At 33.7% G+C, this 25,576-nt stretch overlaps 2 protein-coding genes across 3 annotated transcripts; both read right to left on the bottom strand.

The window, feature by feature from the left end:
* Positions 1 to 5,940: 5,940 nt before the first annotated feature.
* Positions 5,941 to 7,865, bottom strand: LOC11425517 (putative leucine-rich repeat receptor-like serine/threonine-protein kinase At2g19230). 2 transcript variants are annotated; one of them, XM_024773195.2, is made up of 5 exons: positions 7,603 to 7,865; positions 7,070 to 7,293; positions 6,827 to 6,950; positions 6,349 to 6,411; positions 5,941 to 6,276 (listed from the first exon to the last, which is right to left on the bottom strand). In XM_024773195.2, the coding sequence occupies exons 1-5, from the start codon at positions 7,778 to 7,780 to the stop codon at positions 6,059 to 6,061; spliced, it is 807 nt and encodes a 268-aa protein (XP_024628963.1). In that variant the 5' UTR covers positions 7,781 to 7,865; the 3' UTR covers positions 5,941 to 6,058. The 2 variants fall into 2 exon arrangements, with proteins under 2 accessions (XP_024628963.1, XP_013444202.2); XM_013588748.3 differs by having other exon boundaries at positions 6,349 to 6,408.
* A 9,732-nt stretch (positions 7,866 to 17,597) lies between these two features.
* LOC112417465 (probable LRR receptor-like serine/threonine-protein kinase At1g05700) lies at positions 17,598 to 23,841 on the bottom strand. Its single transcript, XM_024773194.2, has 13 exons — positions 23,705 to 23,841; positions 23,068 to 23,611; positions 22,511 to 22,980; positions 21,995 to 22,133; positions 21,836 to 21,907; positions 21,419 to 21,490; positions 21,245 to 21,325; positions 20,976 to 21,115; positions 20,218 to 20,441; positions 19,963 to 20,086; positions 19,459 to 19,521; positions 19,197 to 19,386; positions 17,598 to 18,150 (listed from the first exon to the last, which is right to left on the bottom strand). The coding sequence occupies exons 1-13, from the start codon at positions 23,778 to 23,780 to the stop codon at positions 17,745 to 17,747; spliced, it is 2,601 nt and encodes an 866-aa protein (XP_024628962.1). The 5' UTR covers positions 23,781 to 23,841; the 3' UTR covers positions 17,598 to 17,744.
* Positions 23,842 to 25,576: the final 1,735 nt, after the last annotated feature.

The following is a 25,576-nucleotide window of genomic DNA, read 5'->3' as shown; positions in this document are numbered from 1 at the left end:
ATCTAGCCAAATCTTTTGAATTTTGCTCTTCACCTAGCACATTTTGCTCGCGCCCAACATGTTTTTCAAATATAACCCTGCGTAAGTTAAGTCACGCAACGTGACTTAACACACGCACCTCACAAGCTCTGCGTGACTTAAGTCATGCACCACTGAGCCTCTGCGCGAGTTAACTTGCGCAAGTTGGACGGTGGTAAAAACTGAAGCACAAACGTTTCTGGACGGTGTTCAATGCTTTTGATTGGTTTTTTACACGTTTTTTTTATAAAAAAATTCACACGTTTTTGGACCTCATTAAGTGCTATCTACCTTATACCAACCTATAAAAACCTCACATACTTCCTCTTTTCCTCACATTTTCTCCTCCCACTCTCTCCCCCTCTTTCTCTTCTTCTTCTTTGTTTCTATAGTCTCTAGGGTCTTTATACCCCTTTAGATAAATACCGATGGCTTTTGGGGGAAGTAGTGGTCTGTTAAGTTGGGGAAAAAGACATCATCCCTTGAGGTAAAATTATGTTTGTTTCCTTTTACTCCCAAAATCTTTTTACCGTGGGTAAAAAGAATCATCATGGGGGTATAAAAGGAACCAAATTTAAATTTAACTCAAGGGGTCTTGATGTCGTTTTCCCCAACATGACGGATCACTACTTTGCCCAAGACCTATTGGTATATATACCGAAGAGGGTAAAATATATGTATTATATATTTGATGTCAATGGAATTCGACTCATAACATCAGGGTTGGCTTAAAGGTCAAGTCACTCAAGCAAGGGCTTTAGGCCTTAAGATTTTGGCTTAAAAAAGGCCTTAAAATAAATCAATTTAGCTATAAGTATATAATGTGACATATTAATAATCAATGTTAGTTTAACTTAGTTGGTATATATATTTTAAGGCCTTAAATCCTTTTGGTTCTAAGGTTAAATCTTGGATTCAATAAAATTTAATTTAAATAATTAAGTAAGTGTAGATTGTTAACTTGCACCTTAATAAATTTAGATGGATGTAGTTTGCTAACTTGCATCTTAATATTTTGATGTAGGTGTAAGTTAACAGCCTTAACTTAAATGAATGTATTTCTATAAGAGAATTTATACCCTCAACGTGTACAAATTAAGCCCGTCTTGTTTTAGGTCTTAACTTAGGTTAAGTTAGGCCGGCGTGTCCATATATGAAGGAATATGTTAAGGACACGATAGCAGATGTAATGCCAATTTTTCCTTAAAAAAGTTAGATGAATGTATTAAATGTAGCATTTAATTATGCTTTATTTTTATTTTTAGAAGATGACGAAGCTTTCACTGCTCCACTCGTTTTATCTAAATATAACCTCACTTGAATCATACTTGAACCTTACTGAATACCGAATCAACAAAACAAAAATTTTCTCTCAAAAAAAATAACAAAACGAAAATTTAGAAAATATCAACATCTATAACAATTCCTTAAAAAAAAAAATTCAACATCTAACAATTAATCATTTATTTTTTGATGTAAATCGTGTATCTATCATCGCACAAACTAAATTTTCGAGTCTTGTGGAATCTAAATATGGGATAAACTTTTCTTAAGAGTTTTTTTTTTTTTTTTTTTGTGGTGGCCGAGGTTACAACTCAGACCTTACATATATTATGGATTGTCTCTGCCAACTTAGTTAAGTTCACGAGAACTTTCCTAAAAATTTTAACACTATTGCATGAATGCTGAATTTGAACTCATATCGTTTTTTATTTTTTAAACTTACTTAAACAATAAATAAATTTTGTTAGCACTTTCTTAGTTTACTATGTTATAGATGAGTTTTTCATAAAACTAAACGATATTCATTCATTCAAATTGATAGAGTACATTGATACAATACAAATCTAAATTCGCTAAAAACAAAAAGGATGAATATGTGAACAAACTCACAACATCCATGTTAATAACATAAAACGGCAAAGTATCTATGCCTACAAATATGACTAATATGACTATATTCAAGTCTCCGGATCTGCAACGTTGACGACGCCAAAGTCATTGTCATTGATCGGATCTGCACTTGCTCAAAGCTAATCTTTCAACCTGAATCAAATAAACATCGCACTAAGACGGGAAATCAAAAACACACCGCACAAAGACAGGAAAATAAAACAAACAGAGTCGTTCAGAGACGACGAAATCTTAAAAAGAAATGAAAGAAAACAGAAAATATGTGAAATCATTTATTTAATTATGATAGAAGGAAAAACAACTCAGATTGGTTAATTTCAAGAATCCAACTCTTGATCACCATTTATGTATTGTTATTTATATTTTTCATAATATTCTTAATTTTTTTTTTTTTACGATTATTTATTATCTTATTTCACATATTGATCTCTCATTATAGTAAATGTAATTAAATGTGTTCTCAGCTTAAATCAATTGGTAGGAACAATGCATAAAATATGCAATATCTTGGGTTCGAACCCCGACCACCACAAAAAAAAAAAAAAAGTGATTATTAACAAACCAATAATTAATGGTCTTTACAAATAAAAAAAAATATTAATGTTACATTGAACTTTGAAAACGACAAATAAGTAGGAACACAAGTTTTTGATCTATAACTTAGTTAAATTCCACTTTTGATCATTTAAATTTGATAAAAATGTCAGATTAAAGTTTTTAAAATTTCAAATATGTTCTTTTAGTTTACTTAAGTTTTAAATAGATCTTTTAAGTTCCCCTAAAAAAAATAGATCTTTTAAGTTGTTAATTTAATACATCTATTAAAAGTTTTTTAAGTTTCAAATAAATCCTTAAAAAATAATGATGTGTTAAATTAATAGCTTAAAACATATTTAAAACTTACAAAATTTAGGACTAACACTTTGTTTCAAATAGCCTACCATTTTATGCATTTACACGGTTGATGATTTGAAAAATAGAAATTTATATGATTGGAGGATATCTTAAATTAGGAGTTTGAAAATTGTCAATCTTGTATTATATTATGAAACAAGCGTTTTTTGATATCTCTAGACTTCTTTTAAATAAATTAGGAGCTTTGAATTATTTAAACTCTGTATTAGAATTATTCAAGATGCTTGATGTTGTTATTTAACTATATGATACTTCATGTGCAATTGCTGATGTGACTTGTGAGTCAAGTATAGAATTACATACAATTTAGAGAAGAATTGATTCTTCAACAATTGAATTCCTTTTCATTTGAGCAGTATAGTTCATGAAATGCTTTAAACAATCTTTATGGTACAATGCTTGTTTTCTGTTTGATAAAATGCTTCAATCAAATTTGATTTACTTCTCTAATCTGACTGTCTCAGTAATGAGATTGCCGTGCACCTATGCTCGTTAAAGATGTATGGATTCCGCAAAACGAATGACCTGTTTATTCAAAATTCGATTATGTGCAAATTCTATATTTGATCTTAACTGAATTGTTGGAAACTTAGGGTTGGATGTCAAGAAGCCAATCATGTCCCCGTTGTGCAGAACCAAACTGTTGTGCAGAACCATTATTGGCTCACAAGGTGTTATTTTCCATCTTTCATATACATTCTGTCACTTTTATGTCATATGTTCTTTAAGGTGAACATTTTTTAAGCAAATATGTATCTTGTTAACCACCCACATCTTATAAAACCTTGCTACAGATTGCAACAAGTGACAGTATCTTACTGTGACAGACAATAAATCTCAAACTGTCTCCTTAGTATATCTTTTACCACTCACCAGAGAAGTTGCCTACAAGGTCCAGCTGTCTGATGTCTTTAGAATTCGTTCATACTCGATATTTTAGCTGAAACGGGGCTTGATAAGAGTGCCATGGTAGCCACTCTACCTCTGTGCAGTACTGACTATTCCATTTGTCTTTTCTTGTATTGATTTTTTTCCTTCAAAAACTCTTAATACAAAATTAAATACTGATAGGAATTCTTCATCATGATTTTACTCGAGATAATACATTAGATATTAGTTGGGGCCTCTTTTCTAATTATCCAATAAATGTATTCAACAATTAGGATATCAGTCAGCCTTGTGACATAGTAGTAAGTTAGCACACAACTATAATAACAATTTTGGTTTTAAGAGTAACAACTAACAATTTATTTATCTTTCCATACACATTATTCCTGTTGATAGTTTAGGAGAAAAATTGTGTTTTTAATTAAGCATCACTCATACTGTAGTAGTTGACAATAATTTTTCTATTCCTAGAAATCTTCAAGAATACAAATTATTGTATATGAAACAACAAGGACTAATGTACTATGTCATTTGGAGTAACATTGAATATAGGAGAAAAATATCATTATAAATGTTGTTATCTAGCTAAAATGGTGGATTCTGATACAGTAGCTATAGAAACAAATTCATCTGTAGCTCTCATGCTTCCATTATTTCTCTGAACCATCTCCAACCATAGACATTCCTTTAGCTCTGCCAATATTTGACTTATGTCTGGCCTTTCAGCTAAATTTTGTGAAATGCATGACATGGCTATCTCAACAACTTTCCATGCTGAATTGATGCTGAATTCACCCTTCAACCTTGTATCAACAATGTTTTGAATATCTCCTCCTTTAACTATGGGAATAACCCATTGAAGTATGTGAATGTTTTCTCCGGATGCTCTCACTAATGCTTTCTTTCAAGTGATCAACTCAAATAGAATTATCCCAAAGCTATAGATATCATTTTTATTTTACGTAATTTGGTATTTGGTTGACTTTGACACTATTACTAAAATATGTATCATTTAATTACTATAACACGACACTACTCTGACTTATATTACATAAATCTTGCCTTTTTTTTGCTGTAGTTTCTTTCAATTGAATGCAGGTTGTATAGATTACAACTGGTAGATCCTTGTTTATTGAGATAATATTTTTAATGCTTGTTATAGCCTTATGGCTTCTTTGAACGTGTACGGACAGAAAATGGAACCTTTATTACCCTAATTTTGAGATTAGAAACTAACATATTTTTATCATAATTACAATGCACAAGAATGATTGGATGTTGCATCTTATTGAACTCCAAATCACTGCGAAAAATTTCTAGAGAAAAAAACTACTCATCGTACTTAAGACATTCATCAGCTACACCTCCTGAAGCACCTCACATCTTCATTTTAATTATCCAATCTGAATCAAGGGTTGTAATGGGAAATTTGAAGGTTTTCTATTTGAATTATTCAAAGTTTATTGTTAGCGGTATTTCTATTTGGATTGAATTGGACCATAATATGTGATTCCGATGCCGTTTATGACACTTCACTGTGTTAATTTGTTTTCTTATACTAACTGATTTGAATTCGACGAAATTAAATTAATCTGATAAATTCTACCGTGCAGGGAGTGATAGAAATTATCATGCAGTGAGCTCAGGACTGTTAAAGTGCGTCCCATTGAAAGTTCCTGAGATACAGGCAGATGAACTGAAAGAAGTTACAGATAACTTTGGTCAAGATTCTCTGATTGGAGAGGGATCCTATGGAAGAGTTTATTAGGAGTTCTTACAAGTGGGCAGGCTACAACAATAAAGAAGTTAGATGCCAGTAAACAGCTCGACGAGGAATTTTGCAGCAATCAATTGCCTCTGCTTCGTGTCTCGTTCAGAGCTCACCAGAAGCTCGACCACAACTCTCCGTCCTCACCAAGTTTGTTACGGACAACAACCTCATCCCTCTCATTTCCCTCTCTTTGAAACTGTAAGAATATGCTTAATCCCTCTATTTTGTTTATGTTATTGATGAATGATTTCAATTGTGTTTGGTTGCATTTATATCATAATAGTATGAGTTATGATATTGATTCATGAGTTAAGAATGCAAATTATCGGTTAATTTTAAGGATTTTTATTGTAACGGAGAATCATAGAAAATAGGATAATGATCATGATCATCCATCATAAGAATATGATACCACATCTCGAAAATCTTAAGTATTGAGTGTATAAGTCACCTCTTTTATAAATAAACCGTCAATTTGTTGTCATGAATTACATTACTTGAAATAGATATTTATGCAAAGTAAATGCTACAAAATATTAAAATACGGTCAATCTAATTTGATTTTTTATAATACACTTGCACTGGATCAGCGTAACCAAATGTACCAGCAGGGCGTGTAGATATATGAGAATCATCATCGTTACCAAAAGCTCTACTTAGACCAAAATCAGCAATCTTTGCATGCAAGTTCTCATCTAGTAGTATGTTTGAAGGCTTTAAATCTCTATGCATAATAGGTGGTTTACATCCATTATGCAGATAATCCAATCCTGAAAATTGACACTAAGGGCAATGTAAGGGTGCACAATGCAAGAAACATGCTGCCATAAACAATACTTTACCATGTGCTGTGTCAACTGCAATGTTAAGCCTCTCATTCCAACTTAAGATATTTGAATTTTCTACTGCATTAAAACATACATTAGTCTTGGAGTACTGAACAAGCATTTAAAGCAAAAGCATAGAAAAAATTCACTACAGTTGCCCTTCTCCCTGGCTTGTTCATAATCCTTGTCGTCAATAATAAGGTGTTAACTCAGTGGTAAGAACTTGACTTTGTAATCTCAAGAGACAGAGTTCAAATCCTATATGGAACAGTTGTAAAATGATCATTGGTGTACCCTTATTAATAATAATTTATCATTTCCCGATTCTTTTTTAAAAATAATCCTTGTTATTATAATAATATTAACTATTCTGCACTAAAAACTTTAACTGGGTTTGTATTCTCTGCTAATGTTTTGTCGACTTAGTTGATGAGAAAAGATTTTTTTCCGGCTAACCTTTAAAATATAGGTAAACTGGAAGAATATAAATTACCTAAAATGTGTTGGAGATTTCCATTGGCCATGTATTCATAAATCAATGCTTTGGTTTGACCTTCATCACAATATCCAAGGAGGGGGACCAAATTTCTATGATGAACAATCATTAGAAGTTGTGCCTGCATTTTAAATTTTATCTCTACCAAAGTTAACTGTGAAAATAATGCAGGATTCTGTTTATTACTTAACTAAAATAAAAATTAATATGTTGTTTTTTAACTTGAATGTAATGTCTAACCTCCGAATGAAATTCCTTATAACCTTGCATTGATGATGGTGAAAGCCTCTTAACAATGACTTCAGTTTGATCTTGTAGAATGCCAAAGTAAACTTTTCCAAATCCTCCTTCTCCAATAATAGTTTTGAAGTTATCAGTAATATTGAGAATTTCAGAATAATTGAAATTTTGGTGTTTTGATTTCATTGAACCCCTTTCCTTAGAATTTGAAGGCGTAACTACAGCTGTAATAAATAAAATCGAATGAAAATATTCAAAGATGTGGAAAAAGAAGTGGTAGAATAGCAATAAAATTTTACACAAAATGACACAAGTATAAAACACTATGTAGCTAAAGTTATATGAAGAGACAAATCTAATATATGTTATGAACAATGTGCAGCACGGTGACCGCAATGGCCACAACCACAATTTAAAATCATGTAGAAACTTATCAGTTATACATGCAAATCAATGGATTAATACAACATTCATAGTATAAACAAGGCCTTATTTGAGAATATGAACTCGTTCCTATGTCATCTGAGTAGTACCTTTTTGTCTTCTGAATATCCAAAATCCAAAAGAAATCAAAAGGATTACAACTAATGCTGAAAACGATGCAACCAGTTGTACAGTAAAGTTTTTCTTTTTACAGGATTCCGTCATACAAAGATCAGGATTATCATCCACACTGAAAGAAGATAAAGATGCTAAGATATTGATTATCATATCATTGGTGAACCCATATTCGTATTAGGGGGAAGAAAACTCAATTATTGAATTATTAAAGCTTTGTCTTTGAGTATGAGGTATACCTCAGTGATACGGTAGAAAAGTCAAATGATATTATTGGTCATTATTAGAATATATTATGCCATTATTAGTCATGATAAGACATTATTTGTCATTATGTTTATTGTAATTCCTTTTTATATATAAACAGTCTTGGACTGCAGAAATAAAATAAGAAAGAATCATTCCTCTAATCTCTTATATGATTTCTTATATGTTTTTCAATATGGTATCAAGAGCCTTATGGTTCGATTAGGGTTAGCAGCTTGCAAATAGTTAACTGCAAGTCTTAATCTTTTGCGATCCCTCAAAATCGCAATTTTTTTCGTCTCTCTAATGGCTCATCACAATCCATGGAAGACGACAACAACCATTCCTGACCTGACGTTGAAAACAGCTTTTATGACCACCACAAGTAGCGGCGGTCCAACTCAAGAATCAGAAACGGTAAACAATGGTAGCGGCCCCATACCGATTGTCACCAACAACAACGGCAGCACCACTACTGGCAGCGGTGGTTCTGGTGGAGGTGGCCCTGGTGGTGGTGGCGGCCCTGGCGGTGGAGGTGGCCCTGGCGGTGGCAGTTTTGGCGGCGGCGGTCCTTATGGCAACAATGATGGTTATTCTAATACCCTCAAGTTTGAAGTTCAGCGCCTTGATGGAAAAAATTACATGGAGTGGTCCCAAACCATAAGACTAATACTAGACGGTAAGGGAAAACTTGGCTTCATCATAGGGGAAATCCAAATGCCTTCAACAACGGATCCGAATTACAGATTTTGGAAGTCTGAGAATTCAACAATTATTGCTTGGCTGCTGAGCACTATGGAGTCAACAATTAAGAAGCTCTATATGTTCTTGCCAACCGCAAAGAATGTTTGGGATGCTGTCAAAGCCACATATTCTGATATTCAGAATTCTTCTCGAATTTTTGATCTCAAATCACGATTGTGGCAAGCCAAACAGAGTGACAGGGATGTGACCACTTATTATAATGAGTTAATGGCGTTATGGCAGGAATTAGATTTATGCTATGATGATAATTGGAGGTGCACTGAAGACAGTGTTTTGTTTCTCAAGAGACAAGAGAATGACCGAGTATTTGTGTTATTGGCTGGTCTTAATAATTGTCTTGATGAAGTCCGAGGCAGAATACTTGGAAAAATCCCATTACCAACACTTCAGGAAACTTTCTTAGAAGTTAGAAGAGAAGAAGCTCAACAAAGTGTTATGATGGGTAAGTCGGCTTCTATTACCGAAAGCTCAGCTTTGGTTACCAAGGGTAATGAAGAAGGAAAAAGAGATGGAAAGAAACCATTCTGCGAACATTGTAACCGTCAATGGCACACCCGTGATACATGATGGAAGCTTCATGGTAAACCTCCAAACTGGAAGAAAAAGGGAGGAAAGGAAGGTCGTGCTCTCCAGGCAACTACTTCTGATCAGGAGCATCAATCTTCTTCAAGTTCATTTCCTTTCACCAAGGAACAATTAGACCAACTGTACAAGATGTTTGGGTCTCAAACTCCTTCTTGCTCTATAGTTCAGAGAGGTAATTTCCCCAATACTGCTCTTGTTAGTGTCAAACCCAGTCCCACTTGGATTATTGATTCGGGTGCTACGGATCATATGACTGGGGAGTCGAGTTTGTTTGCGTCTTATAGTCCATGTGCAGGTAACCACAAAATTAAAATTGTAGATGGCTCTCTTTCAGCCATTGCAGGGAAAGGTTCTGTCATTCTGTCACCTTTGTTAACCTTGAAAAATGTCTTACATGTTCCTAAATTGTCATATAATCTATTATCAGTTACCAAGTTAACAGAGGACACAAACTGTCAAGCTAATTTTTTTCATTCTCATTGTATATTTAAGGATTTGAACACAGGGAAGATGATTGGCAGTGCTAAAAAGAGTGGAGGACTCTACTACCTTGACAATGGACCCGACTTCAAGGATCAACCTCAACAAATAAGTACCTGCTTTGAATCTAGCTTTGTTCTTTCTAATAATGATGACATTATGTTATGGCATTTAAGGCTAGGACATCCTAGTTTTTCGTATTTGAAACACTTGTTCCCTAAATTATTTTCTAAGAAGGATCCTACTTTATTTCACTGTGAAACTTGTGAATTTGCTAAACATCATCGTTCATCTTTTTCTACACAACCATATAAACATTCAAAGCCTTTTGCAGTTATTCACAGTGATGTTTGGGGTCCTAATAAAATAAGCACTTTGTCAAATAAAAAATGGTTTATAACTTTTATTGATGATCATACTAGAATTTGTTGGGTTTATTTGTTAAAAGAAAAATCAGAAGTTAGACAAACTGTTAAAAACTTCTATAAAATGGTGCAGACCCAATATCAAACAAATGTTCAAGTCTTCAGAAGTGACAATGGTACAAAATATTTTAATATGGTTTTGTCCGATTTTTTCCATGAAAATGGGGTTATTCATCAAAGTTCTTGTGTTAATACACCCCAACAAAATGGAACCGCAAAGAGAAAAAATAGGCACCTTCTAGAGGTTGCAAGAGCTTTACTCTTTGCTAACAAGGTTCCAAAATATTTGTGGGGTGATGCTGTTTTGACTGCTTCATATTTAATTAATCGTATGCCGTCTAAAGTTTTAGATTTCAAAACCCCTCTTGATATTTTCAAAAAATATTTTCCTCTGACACGCGTGTCTGCCGAATTACCACTAAAAGTTTTTGGTTGCACTGCTTTTGTTCATGAACATAAACATATCGGCAAACTCGAGCCACGAGCAATCAAATGTGTTTTTATTGGTTACTCTCCAACTCAAAAGGGTTATAAGTGTTTTGACCCAAAAACAAAAAAAGTTTTTGTAACCATGGATGTTACTTTTGTTGAGAATCAATCCTTTTTTGATAACATTCATCTTCAAGGGGGGGACTTGAAGGAAGATTCTTTTTTTGAAAATATTATTACTTTAAGTGATGTAGTGCTGTCACAAAATTCTGAGACTAACATTGGTGCACCAAAAGAAAATGCCCAAGAATCGATAATGGAACTCAATCCGCTTGTGAATGAGGTACCTACGAATTCTGGGGCAACATTTTCAAATCAAAACCATAATGAACAAATTCTTGATATCGATAGTAATGAGGAAGAGCCTGAAATGCCACAACAAAATGACTCAAATAAAGAAACAAAAAACAGGTTCAATAGCAGTGATCCTATTTGGAAGGGAAATGTCTATGAAAGAAGGGACCATAAAAGGGGAGATGAAGGACCCATTCTCCAGCCCTGCCAAGAATCTGAACCAAGAAATGATCCTAATCATCATCCAAATCCTGGTAAGTCTTCTATTCCTAAGTGTCGTGGTAAGTCTTCTTCTATTACTACAAGTGATGATCCTAATTTACATATACCTATAGCAATTAGGAAACCGGTTAGATCCTGTACCAAACATCCGATGGCTAAATTTGTGTCATACTCAAATTTGTCTTCTTCATTTGCTGCGTTTACCTCTCAGTTGTCTACTGTAGAAATTCCCAAAAATGTACAGGAGGCTCTAAAAATTCCAAAGTGGAAGGAAGCTGTTCTAGAGGAGATGAGAGCTCTTGAAAAGAATAAAACTTGGAAAATCATGACTTTACCTGCAGGGAAAAATACCGTCGGCTGTAAGTGGGTCTTTACGGTAAAGTATAACTCTGACAACACAGTTGAAAGATACAAGGCACGCTTGGTTGCTAAAGGATTTACTCAGGCATATGGCATAGACTACTCAGAGACTTTTGCTCCTGTTGCCAAATTAAACACTGTCAGAGTTCTCTTGTCCTTGGCAGTGAATTTAGATTGGCCTCTTAACCAACTTGATGTAAAAAATGCTTTTCTCAATGGTGATTTGCAGGAAGAAGTTTACATGGATAGTCCTCCGGGCTTTGAGGACAAGTTTGGGTTAAATGTGTGTAAATTGCAAAAGTCTTTATATGGTCTCAAGCAATCTCCAAGGGCTTGGTTCGAAAAATTCACTTGGTCTGTTAAAAAACAAGGATATATGTAGGCTCAAACAGATCATACCTTATTCATGCGATTTTCCAATGATGGTAAGATTGCCATTCTAATTGTTTATGTGGATGATATCATTCTCACAGGAGATGACATAGTTGAGATGGATAGATTGAAGAAAAATTTGGCAAAAGAGTTTGAGATAAAGGACTTAGGTGCACTTAAATACTTTCTCGGTATGGAGGTTGCGCGTTCAAGAAAGGGAATTGTAGTTTCTCAGAGAAAATACATCCTAGACCTCTTGGAGGGAACTGGGATGAGTGGGTGTAGACCAGCAGATACTCCTATGGAACTAAATGCAAAACTCTGGGAGAAAGGTAATGTTCCTGTTGACATTGGATGATACCAGAGATTAGTTGGTAAGCTTATTTATTTAGCTCACACGAGACCTGATATTGCTTTCTCCGTGAGTGTTGTCAGTCAATTCATGCATTCTCCCTATGAAGAACATCTGGAGGTAGTTTACCGAATCTTAAGGTACCTGAAATCCAACCCCGGAAAAGGCTTGTACTTCAAGAAAACCAATGACAGAGATGTCTCTATATTTATAGATGCAGATTGGGCAGGATCAGTTATTGACAGGAAATCCACTACTGGATATTGCGCCTATGTCTGGGGAAATCTAGTTACTTGGAGAAGTAAGAAACAAGGTGTTGTTGCTCGGAGTAGTGCGGAAGCCGAATTTAGAGCCATGGCTCAAGGAATCTGCGAGCTATTGTGGATTCAGAAACTGTTGGAAGAACTAAAGTTGAAAATTGACTTACCCTTAAAATTATTCTGTGACAGCAAAGCAGCAATAAGTATAGCTCACAACCCGGTGCAACATGACAGAACCAAGCACATTGAGATTGACCGCCACTTCATAAAAGAGAAAATTGTTTCTGGAACTATTTGCCTACCGTATGTGACTTCAAATGAGCAAACTGCTGATATCCTGACAAAGAGCTTGGCAAGGCCTAATTTTGAGCGACTTATAGTCAAGTTGGGCATGACAAATATTTATGCACCAACTTGAGGGGGGGTGTAGAAAAGTCAAATGATATTATTGGTCATTATTAGAATATATTATGCCATTATTAGTCATGATAAGACATTATTTGTCATTATGTTTATTGTAATTCCTTTTTATATATAAACAATCTTGGACTGCAGAAATAAAATAAGAAAGAATCATTCCTCTAATCTCTTATATGATTTCTTATATGTTTTTCAATAGATACTGAACCTGATTTTGACGACAAATTCCTGGTTGCATTTCCAAATATATATAACATTAGAGGTTATTGAAGTTTTTTGAATTTATGCATATGGTTGAAGGAATTATAAACTTACAAATATGTGATTCTTGGGGGGTTATTTCCACCATCAATACTGCAGTTTAGGCATTCCTACATATACTGCACAGGACCACATGGATCTCCTTGCCAATTTCTCGCAACCCCATAAGCATTCTTGATGTTTGTGATAGTATCAACTAGTATTTCGTATTAAAAAAAATGGTTAAAAGGATTTAAAGGCAATTTGCACATAGTTTACTTTACACCACAAATGACACTAATATACTACCTTCGTCCTTAAATATATTTAGAGTATGTTTTTCAAATAAACTAATGGGCTAGCTTATCATCATCTTGTTGAGTTTCTGATTTTGAGAAGTCTCTTAGCTAATAAACCTCATAGGCATTGAGGATTGGTGGAAGGGTTGAATTCTCTGTCTTATAGAGGGAAATTTGATACCTTTTGGCTCCAGTCAAAGGTCTTATACTAGATATAGTATTTACTGACCGGTATCCAGGTATCTCAGGTCCAAACCAAAACTTGTCATTCACTGTGATATTGAACTCTCTAGTTTCATTTGCTGCCAGCTCTTCAACCTCATTAAAGTGCATGTAGAGGTAGAATCGATCATTTACATTATATGTTTCCCATTCTAATTGTAAAGGGGCACTGGCATTTACTGGTATAGCAGCAGTGCTCATCACAATTGCTGGTAGTTTATAGCTACCCTGACCTAATAGATCCTCATTGGTGCTTAATCGTTTCATCTCATTCAATTGAAAAGGAAACCAGATGCGATCATTAACATCATCTTTGTACCTGGCCAAAAAAATTATCAGTTATTTATTTATATAAATATTTAAGTAAGCTAATTAATTAATTAATGTGCTGATAGAGGACTCCATCTTACCTGTATTGTAAGTTTGTGATGGAACCTATATCCGATCGAAAGGAAAGTGATAATACTGATGATTTATCTGAGTATTTGCCATAAGCTGTATTGTTCAAACTCCTCAATTCTATAGCTGAAATGAATGGAGTCCTGCTGCCTGTGTTAACAAGACATGGTTGTATGTAATCTAGTGATGGAGTGTAAATGATCTCCCTTGTTGTGGTGACTGATACATTGGGGAAATTCACCGTATCCCACACATTAGCACCAAAATGAAGATCAAATTGTGGTGGTTGATTTAGATTATCATAGTTTCCATAATAGAAAGAAGCTCTGATTAAATATATATTTCCACTTGTTACACTTATGTCAGTTTCTCACTCCACTTGGAAAGCTTCTCACATATTCTAGTAGCTGTTTAAGAATAATCTCTGTAGAAAGTATCCTCTTAGTTACGCCTGTATCTATGAATTTGGCATCTGAAATATAACTTATGCCTGTGTCCAATGCAGAGTAGTTTAAATGCGCAGGTAGGCCACAATCTATGCTAATGAATCCTGATACATATAAATTGAGGAAAAACATAAGATAACATCAACTACTACAAGTATGTGACAGAAAGAAGCTATAGACAAATTCATAAACAAACCTGATTGATCCTGAGCTTGTATCAAAACAAAAATAGTAGGAAGGACACCAAACAATACCAAAAGAAAATGCAGTAACATTCCCATCATTTTTTAGTAAGGAACTAATAGTTGTACTGTATATACTTTATTATTTGTTTGACCATTGTGTTTGGAATTTGTTTGGTAGTGTTTTGATTTTCAAAACAATTCATGCATATTTTATTACTCCATTCAATGACGTAATTTTCAGTTTTCAAAAGAAAATATGATGTAACTTTCAAGTAAGTCATACCTTAATTCATAAATAGTTTACTAATTCAATGCTTAATATTAAAATACTCAACTTGTCACACCCTCAACCCTTGATCAGCTCTGCTTCCTCCAATTGTCATTAACAATGTAAACAAGTATTTCAACAATCATTTACTCTTTTTAATAAGATTTTCAATCATAATTCTATAATGATGCTATATATCACGAAGAGATAAGCTTATGATATTCTTATATTGGAGACAAATTGGTCCTAACTCAATATAACATATGGACTAATTTGTCCTTAATATAAAATTAAGAAGGATCAAAATGTACCTTCGCTCTCTTTTTTTCCCCTCACATCAATCAAATTTCTAGAACCTTGTACCAAAAGCATTTTTTTAACCACCATTATCAAACACACAATTCCATTTTCTCCTATCTAAAAGCATGAAATAAACTAAACCCCGCACCCAATTCAAGGCTTCTCCTATCTAAACAAACTTTATGGTATAATGCTTGTTTTCTGTTTGATGAAATGCTTCAACCAGATTGTATTTACTTCTCTAATCTCAGTAATGTGATTGCCGTGCACCTATGTCCGTTAAAGGTCTTTGAATTCCGTAAAATGTATGATCTGTTTATTTGAAATACGATTATGTGCAAATTCTTTATTCGATCTTAACTAAATTGTTGGAAAAAAAGTATTGTTTATGCCTTCAAATTTGTGAAGTTGGGAAAACTTGGAATCGTGACACGATTAGTGAAGCATGTCACAATTTCGCAATGCCGTGAGCATGTTTTGAAGGGTGTCCAATCGTGACACGATTTTGAGGAAACGTGACACGATTTTCGACTTGCTTGGCACGTTTTTCAGGATAAGGTTGGTCGTACCGTGGGTCGTACGCATCAACCGTGTCACAATTTGGCAAAACGTCACACGTATTTGACAGATGAAGACTGCTATATAAGTGTTTCTTTGCAGATTTTGAAAGGTGGTTCAAGAGAGGAAAACTTGGGAAATCAAATTAGGGTTGAGGGTCTTTGATTAGGAATCTCTTGGGTTGGGAAACATTGTAAACACCTTGGGTGAGCGAAAATCATTGAGTGTCTTGTTCATTGGTGAGATTGGAAAAATGGGTAGAATTAGGTTTGTTCTTTGTGTGTTTGTTGAAGCTAAAATCTTGTAACCCATTTGTAAGAACTCATTGATAGTGGATTGGAGAGATCAATCTCTCCCCCAAAGTAGGTCAAGTTGGACCGAACTGGGTCAACAATCTTTGGTGTGTTTGTTTCTCTTCTCTCTTTATCTTTCGCTTGTGGTTTTGTGCTTTTCACTTTGATTCCTAGATTAGATCTAGGTGTTGTTATTGCTTGTGTTTACTTTGGTATTGGTTACCACTTTCCTTTGCTCCACACATTATAGTTTGTATTGGTGTGAGATTTGAGTCCGAATTCACAACACAAAGGGTTGGATAGTGAAGAAGCCAATCATGTTCCCGTCGTGCAGAACCAAACTGTTGCTGCTCCAGCTTCAACAGTGGTGGCATTTGGAGAGGAGAGGACGTCTGTGTACATTGGTCGGAGGCTGATTTTGTTCTGTTGGGCCACTGTCTTGAAGGCAATTATGTTGGGAACATCCGAAATACTATAAATTCAAGTATGATACTCCGAATATATCTTCCTGTTTAATCTCAGTAAGTTTAGTAGTTTTTGTTCACTCTATCTGAAAGTTTGTTTTCTTTGGCCAGTTGAAAAATTTGTGGTATCTTACCATTTGGCTTATCATGATATATATGCTATTCGGAACACATATACACTCTTTTATCCTAAGCATACATTTTTTGATTATTTCAGTTGGCAAGAATTATAACAATAAGCTTGCATCTTTGGTACTTATTACTCAAAACTGAACTATTTTGCACCCTGTTCTTACCGTCACGTATCTTGTTCAGTAGATGCTAACTATTGGTTACTGTCTTACAAGGAGTTATTTTCCATCTTTCACATGCATTCTGTCACTTTTATGTCTTTTGTTCTTTAAGGTGAACATTTGTTAAGCAAATTTATATAAGGTATGTATCCTGTTAACCACCCACATCTTCTAAAACCTTGCTACAGATTGCAACAAGTGACAGTATCTTACTATGACAGACAATAAATCTCAAACTGTCTGCTTAGTATATCTTTTACTTCTCCATATGTTCCTCTCATTAGAGAGGTTCCCTACAAGGTCCAATTGTCTAATGCCGTTAGAATTTATTCATACTTGATGTTTTAGCTGAAATGGGGCTTGATGGGGGTGTCATGGTAGCCACTCTACCTCTTTCCAATACTGACTATGCCATTTGTCTTTTCTTGTATTGATTTTGTTTTCTTCAAAAACTTTTAGTACACATTCATGAATACTGATAGGAATTCCACATCGTGATTTTACTCAAGATAACACATTAGTTGGGGCCTCTTTTGTAATTATCAAATAAATCTTTTCAACAATTAGGATATCAGTCAGCCTTGCGAAAAAGTAAGTTAGCAGACAACTATAATAACAACAGTTTCGGTTTTTAGAGTAACAACTAAAAAAATTATTAATCTTTCCATACACATTATTCCTATTGATAGTTTAGGAAAAAAATTGTTTTTTAAATTAAGCATCACTCATATTGTAGTAGTTGACACAATAATTTTACTATTCCTTGAAAACTTCAAGAATACAAATTATTGTATATGATGATACAACAAGGACTAATGTACTATGACATTTGGAGTGACACTGAGTATATGGAGGATAAATTTATCATTATAAATGGTGGTTATCTACCTGAAAGACTGGTTTCTGATACAGTAGCTACAGAAACCAATTCATCTCTAGCACTCTTGCTTCCATTATTTCTCTGAACCATCTCCAAACATAGACATTCCTTTAGATCTACCAATATTTCGCTCATGTCTGGCCTTTCAATTGCATTTGGTGAAGTGCATGACATGGCAATCTCTACTGCTTTCCATGCTGAATTGATGCTAAATTCACCCTGCAACCTTGAATCAACAACATTTTGAATATCTCCTCCTTCAACTATTGGAATAACCCATTGAAGTATGTGAATGGTTTCTTCAGATGCTTTTATTAGTGCCTTTTGGCCAGTGATCAACTCAAATAGAATTATTCCAAAGCTGTAGATATCATTTTTCTTATTTGTGTTTCCTGTTCTTTGATATCTATTTAGAAAATAAAATAAAAATGCATAAGTGATCTTTAAACTTATGTATTTGTTATCTTTTTTTCATTATTTACAAATTATAAACCAACTGAAATAGTACTATATGTAAAAAAAAAAAAAAAAAACTGCACTGTAATTTAATGAATATTGCATCTTACTTTTGCTGACTATATATCTATAGGCAACGACAGAATAGACAACGGCTGGAAAACCATTGTCAGAAGGGATAATAGGCACTTCACTGTGTTAATTTCTTATTAATTAACTTCACTTTTTTAATTTGTTTGCTTATATTACCCAATTTGAATTCGATGAAATTAATCTGATAAATTCCACCGTGCAGGGAATGATGGAAATTATCATGCAAGGAGATTAACTGAAAGAAGTTACAGATAACTTTGGACAAGATTCTCTGGTTAGAGATGGATCCTCTGGAAGATTATATTATGGAGTTCTTAAAAGTAGGTCGGGTACGTCAATCAAGAAGTTAGATGCCAGTAAACAGCTCAATGAGGAATTCTGCAGCAATCAATTGCCTCCGCTTCGTGTCTCATTCAGACCTCACTAGAAGCTCGACAACATCTCATCTCTTCGTCCTCACCAAGTCGCGTACGTACATCAACCTCATTCCTCACATTTCCATCTCTTTGAAACCGTAAGAATATGCCTATTCCTTCTACTTTGTTTATGTTATTGATGATTGATTGCAACTTTGTTTGCTTGCATTTTATATCATAAGTATGAGTAATGATATTGATTCTGGAGTTAAGAATGCGAATTATTGGTTAATTTTATGGATTTTAATTGTAATGGAGAATCATAGAAAATAGGATAATGATCGTGATTATATCCATCATGAGAACATGATACCACATTTCCGAAAATTTCAAGTATTGAGTATATAAGTCACCTCTTTTATATATAAACCGTCAATTTGGTGTCACGAACTACATTAATTGAAATAGATATTTATGCCAAGTAAATATAATGCTACAAAATATTAAAATATGGTCAATCTAATTTGATTTTTTATATTACACTTACACTGGATCAGCGTAACCAAATGTACCAGCAGGGCGTGTCGATATATGAGAATCATTATCGTTACCAAAAGCTCTACTTAGACCAAAATCAGCAATCTTTGCATGTAAGTTCTCATCTAGCAATATGTTTGAAGGCTTCAAATCTCTATGCATAATAGGAGGTTTACATCCATTATGCAGATAATCCAATCCTGAAAATTCACACTAAGGGGAATGTAAGGGTGCACAATGCAAGAAACATGCTTCCATAAACAATACATTACCATGTGCTGTGTCAACTGCAATGCTAAGCCTCTCATTCCAACTTAAGATATTTGAATTTTCCACTGCATGAGAACATACATTAGTCTTGAAATACTGAACAAGCATTTAAAACGAAAGCATAGGAAAATGCCATTCTCCCTGCCTTGTTCATAATCCTTGTTGTCCAAAAGGTGTTAACTCGGTTGTAAGATCTTATCTTTGTAATCTCAAGAAACAGGGTTCAAATCCCATATGAGAAAAATTGTAAAATGGTCTTTAGTGTAACCTTATTAATTATAATTTCTCCTTTCCCAATTTTTTAAAAAAATAATCATTGTTCTTATAATAATATAAACTATTGTGCACTAAAAAAGTTTAACTGGGTTTTTATTCTACCTCTGCTAATGTTTCTTCAATTTAGTTGATGAAAAAAGATTCTTCAACTGTTAACCTTTAAAATACAGATAAACTGGAAGTAGTAAATCTATTATTGATGTTATGGTTGCTGATAAAATATAAATTACCTAAAAAGTGTTGCAGATTTCCATTGGCCATGTATTCATAAATCAATGCTCTGATTTGACCTTCATCACAATATCCAAGGAGGGGAACCAAATTTCTATGATGAACAATCATTAGAAGTTGTGTCTGCATTAATATTTAAATTTTATCCCTATCAAAGTTAACTGTGAAAATAATGCAGAATTCTCGTTTTAAATATTAATTAACTAAAATAAAAATTGATTATGTTGTTTTTTATCTTGAATGTAATGTCTAACCTCTGATTGAAATTCCTTATAACCTTGCATTGATGAGGGTGAAAGGCTCTTAACAGCGACTTGAGTTTGATCTTGTAGAGTGCCAAAGTAAACTTTTCCAAATCCTCCTTCTCCAATAGTAGTTTTGAAGTTATCAGTAATGTTGAGAATTTCAGAATAACTGAATTTTTGGTGTTTTGATTTCATTGAACCCCTTTCCTTAGAATTTGAAGACGTAAGTACAGCTGTGATAAATAAAATTGAATGAAAATATGCAAACATGTATATTACACCATGAAGATTCAAAGGATAATAAACACAAGAGTGAAGATAACTTGCAGAAGCTTGAAGTACAAGTTACTTAGCTAGTGTAGTACATTTAGGTCTTTTATGTAGTACACTTCATCTTAGGTAGTACAGTTGAGAAATGTATATATACTCTCATGTAACTCTCATTGAATCTAATGAATCATTTCTCATTTTCACACTTTCTTAATAATGTAGAGAATAAAAATGTTGCAGAAAAGCAATAAAATTTTACACACAAGTATAAAAAGCTATACAGCTAGGGTTTTATGGATAGTCGAATCTAATATATGTTATGAACAATGCACAACACAGAAACCGCAATAGCCACATCCACAACCACAACAAGAAGTTAAAACCATGTAGCAACTTATAAGATATACATGCAATCCAATGGATTAATACGCTATTCATTGTATAAACAAGGCCTTATTTGAGAATATGAATTCATTCCTATGTAATCTGTGAAGTACCTTTTTGTCTTCTGAATATCCAAAATCCAAAAGAAATAAAAATGATTACAACTAATGCTGAAAACGATGCAACCAGTGGTACAATAATGTTCTTCTTTTTGCAGGATTCTGTCATACAAAGATCAGGATTATCATCCACACTGCAAAAAGATAAAGGTTCTAAGATATTAGTTATAATTTCATTGGTGAAACCATATTCGTATTACAAGGAAGAAAACTCAATTATCATTGTGAATTAATATAGCTTTGACTTTGAGTATGAGGTATACCTCAGAGATAGTGAACCTGTTTTTGATCTCTCAAGGAGTTCACTTGGAACTAACCCTGTAAGTTTGTTCTTCCCTACATTTCTGCTACCAAAGAATAAAATATATGACATCTTTTTTTATATTTTATAGTAATATTCAATGAAATTACATTTGCTGCATCAACATGGGACTTACAATATTTTTAGTGACCTCAGCTGCATCAGAAAATCAGGTAAAGGACCATTCAAGCTATTGTTTGATAAATCCCTGAAAGTAAACAATTTAAACACAGAGTTACAATTTTGAACCCCCAATAAAGACGTAATAATTTCCTAGTTGAATGGATTTGGTTTCATCATTTAACCAAACGAGATTTATTCTCCCGCCGTGCAGGCGTATTGCCCGGTCTATATTTGATATTTTAAATCGTTCAAGTAATAACATGATAGATGACTATATAAAATTTGAAACACATTTGATTTATTATTTAAAACGTTTTATAGTTTTCTTAATTTAGAAAAGAAAAATATGGTCTTCCCTCGATTCCATAATCCTTCATCCAAACATACCCTAATCTTCTTTTTATTTAATCAAATGGGATTAGGAACTCACAAGTATTGCAACATAGTGAGCTTTGATATGGAAGATGATATCTCCCCTGTCAATCCACTTGAAGACAAATTCCTGGTTCAGTTTCCAAATAAAACTTCAGAGGATAATTGAAGTTTTTGAATTTATGCATATGGTTTATTTAAGGAATTATAAACTTACAAAGATGTGATTCTTGGAATGTTATTGCCATCACTACTACAGTTTAGGCCTTCCCACATGTAATTCACAGGGGCACATGGATCTCCTTGCCAATTTCTTGCCACACCATAAGCATTCTTGATGTTTGTCATAGTATCAACTGGTATTTAGTATTAAAAAAAAAACAGTTGAACAGGATTTCAAGCCAATTTTCACATAGTTTACGTTACACCACAAATGGCACTAATATACTACCTTCGTCCTTAAATATGTTGACCAAATCACTGGAATTAAGCAAGTTGCTAGCAGTATGAAATTTGTTGAGTGTTAATATTGTTTTACAAGTTACCTTTCAAAAGAGATAATTAGTTTATGTTTTCATCATAGTTTTCTTTACAAATTACAGAAAAATATATAAGATAATTAGGTGTATGTTAGTAAAGAAATAATTCATGCAATTATAAATATACAAGAGGATACTATATTTAAGGACGGAGGAGGTAGTATGTTTTTCAATTAAACAAAGGGCTAGCTTACCATCATCTTGTTGAGTTTCTGATATTGAGAAGTCTCTTTGTTTATAAACCTCAAAAGCATTCAGGATGGGTGGAAGGGTTGAATTATCTTTCTTCGAAAGGGAAACATGATACCTTGGGGCTCCAGTCAAAGGTTTTGTACTAAATATGGTAGTATATGGTGTCACAGGTCCATACAGAAACTTGTCATTCACTGTGATATTGAACTCTCTAGTTTCATTTTCTGCCAGCTCTTCAACCTCATTAAAGTGCATGTAGAGGTAGAATCGATCATTTACATTATTTGCATCCCATTGAAATTGTATAGGGGCACTGGCATTTACTGGTGTAACAGCAGTGCTCATCACAATTTCTGGTGGTTTATAACTACTCTGATTTAAATCAGTTTTGTTAAGTGAGGTGCTTAGTCGTCTCAAATCACTGGGTAAATCCCAAGGAAACCAGATGCGGTCATAAACATCATCTTTGTACCTGGCCAAAAAAATTATCAGTTATTTATTTATGTAACTATTAAAGTAAGCTAATTAATTAATGTGCTGCTAGCTGACGCCATCTTACCTGTACTGTAAGTTTGTGATGGAACCTACATCAGATCGTTTCCAGAATGATAACACAGAATTAGCCGGGTATGTGACATAAGCTGTGTTGTTCAAAGTCCTCAATTCTATAACTGAAATGAATGGAGTTCCGTTTCCTGTGTTAACAAAACATGGTTGTATGTAATCTTGTGATGGAGTATAAATGATTTCCCTGTATGTGAAGTGTGATGTATGGTTGGAGAACCTCACTGTAGCCACCACATTAGGTCCAAAATGAAGATCAAATTGTGGTGGCTTGTCTAAACCATCATAGCTTCCATAAAGAAAAGTAGCTCTGATTAAATATTTAGTACCACTTGTTACATTTATTTTGTAACAATTTCTCACTCCACTTGGAAAGCTCCTCAAATATTCTAGTTCCTGTTTAATATTATTGTTTGTAGGCGTTATCCTCTTAGTTACACCAGTATCTATGAATTTGGCATCTGAAATATAATTTATGCCTGTGTCCAACGCAGAATAGTTTAAATGCGCAGGTAGACCACAATCTATGCTAATGAATCCTGATACATATAAATTGAGGAAAAACTTAAGATAACATCAACTACAAATATGTGACAGAAAGCAGCTATATATAGACAAATTCATAAACAAACCTGATTGATCCTGAGCTTGTATCAAAACCAAAATAGTAGTAAGAACACTAAACAATACCAAAAGAAAATGCTTCATTAGGATTACAATTAATGATGTGTGATAATCCTATTCAAACAAGAATTTATACTGCTAGAGATTCTCATAACATTCCCATCTCTACTCCATTTTTTATAAGGAACTAAAACTTGAATATACTATTTTGTTTTGTAGTGTTGTGATTATCAAAACAAGTCATGCATATTTTACTAATTCAATGATGTAATTTTCAGTTTTCAAAAGAAAATATGATGTAACTTTCAAGTAAATCATATCTTAATTCGTGAGTAGATTACTAATTCAATTTTGTAATTTCTAAGTATTTATTTATACTCTGGTTGATTTCAGATTTTATATATAAAAGACGTTGCTTTTTATTAAAGTACGCAACTTGTCACACCCTCTCTGCTTCCTCCAATTGTCACTAACTAGGTAAACAAGAATTTCAACCTTTCTTTTTTAAAAGATTTTCAATCATAATTCTAGAATGATGCTATATATAACGAAGATATAAGCTTATGAATGCAAAACAGCGTTAAATCTTTTGAGATAAAGTTTTGTCACCCATTGCGGTTAATATTTACAGTTTCACGCAGATAATGTTAGATTCAGACCAAAAAGTAGTAAGATACTTCAAGGGTTTAACCTATTTTTTATTAGTGTTTCGAACCTTGGTACTCCACAAGAAATCAGGGCTCAGGACGATAATGTTCACAAGATCATCATCTTCCAGAATCTTTATGTGATTTGTTCTGTAAGGTGAACATTTGTTAAACAAATTTACATAAGATATGTAACTAGTTAACCACATCTTCCAGAACCTTGCTGCAGATTGAAACAAAGTAGTTCATAATTGAAAATACAGAAAATGCATAAATGGACTAAGAGAATACCAATTAAGAAAATAACATAGTCTAGGGAATTTATTTGGTACTTGTGAGTCACCTTGCTTGTGATAATAAATCTTAAACTGTCTCCTTAAGTTTTGTTTGGGAGTTTGGAGGGGAGGGGAGGGTTTTGGAAAAAAGGAAGGAGCAAGTGGAAGAAATAGAAGACATTGGGAGGAGAGGGTTTTGGAGGTTAATTTTTTACTCATAATAAAAAATTCCTCTCATTTGGGGGACCTCAAATATTATATTAGGAGAGGGTTTCAGGGGGTTATGGAGGGTTTATATGAATTTTTCAAATTCAATCTATGTTGTTATACAATTCTTAAAATTAAAAGTATATTAATCATAAGTATTAGTTTATCATTCTCTAAAAAACTGTTCTTTCAAAAAATGTGAATTTTTTGTCCATTTTTCTCTATATTTCCAACCCCCTAAAATCATTCACTCCCTTCCCCTCCAAACTCCCAAACAAAACCTTAGTATATCTTTTACATCTCCATATTTTCCTCTCATTAGAAAGGCTCCCTACAAGGTCCAATTGTCTAATTCCTTTAGAATTCATTCATACTCGATATTATATTTTATCCAAAACGGGGCTTGATAAGAGTGCATAGTAGCCACACTACCTCTGTGCAGTAGTTTAGGATATCAGTCAGCCTTGTGACAAAGTAAGTTAGCACACAACTATAATAACATTTTTGGTTTTCAGAGTAACTGTTGTGAATTCGGATTCAAAATTACACCAATACAAACCAATGATGTGTGGAGCAAAGGAAAGTAGTAACCAATATCAAAATGAACACAAGCAATAATCAACAATAACAACACCTAGATCAAATGTAGGAAACAAAATGAAAAGCACAAAACCACAAGGAAAAGATAAAGGTAGAGAAGAGAGGAACAAACACACCAAAGACTGTTGACCCAGTTCGGTCCAACTTGACC

This window comes from Medicago truncatula, chromosome 8, assembly GCF_003473485.1.
Source record: "Medicago truncatula cultivar Jemalong A17 chromosome 8, MtrunA17r5.0-ANR, whole genome shotgun sequence".
Taxonomy (NCBI): domain Eukaryota; kingdom Viridiplantae; phylum Streptophyta; class Magnoliopsida; order Fabales; family Fabaceae; genus Medicago; species Medicago truncatula.
The sequence above is the reverse complement of the archived record's forward strand: the minus strand, read 5'-3'. Positions and strand labels throughout refer to the sequence as shown.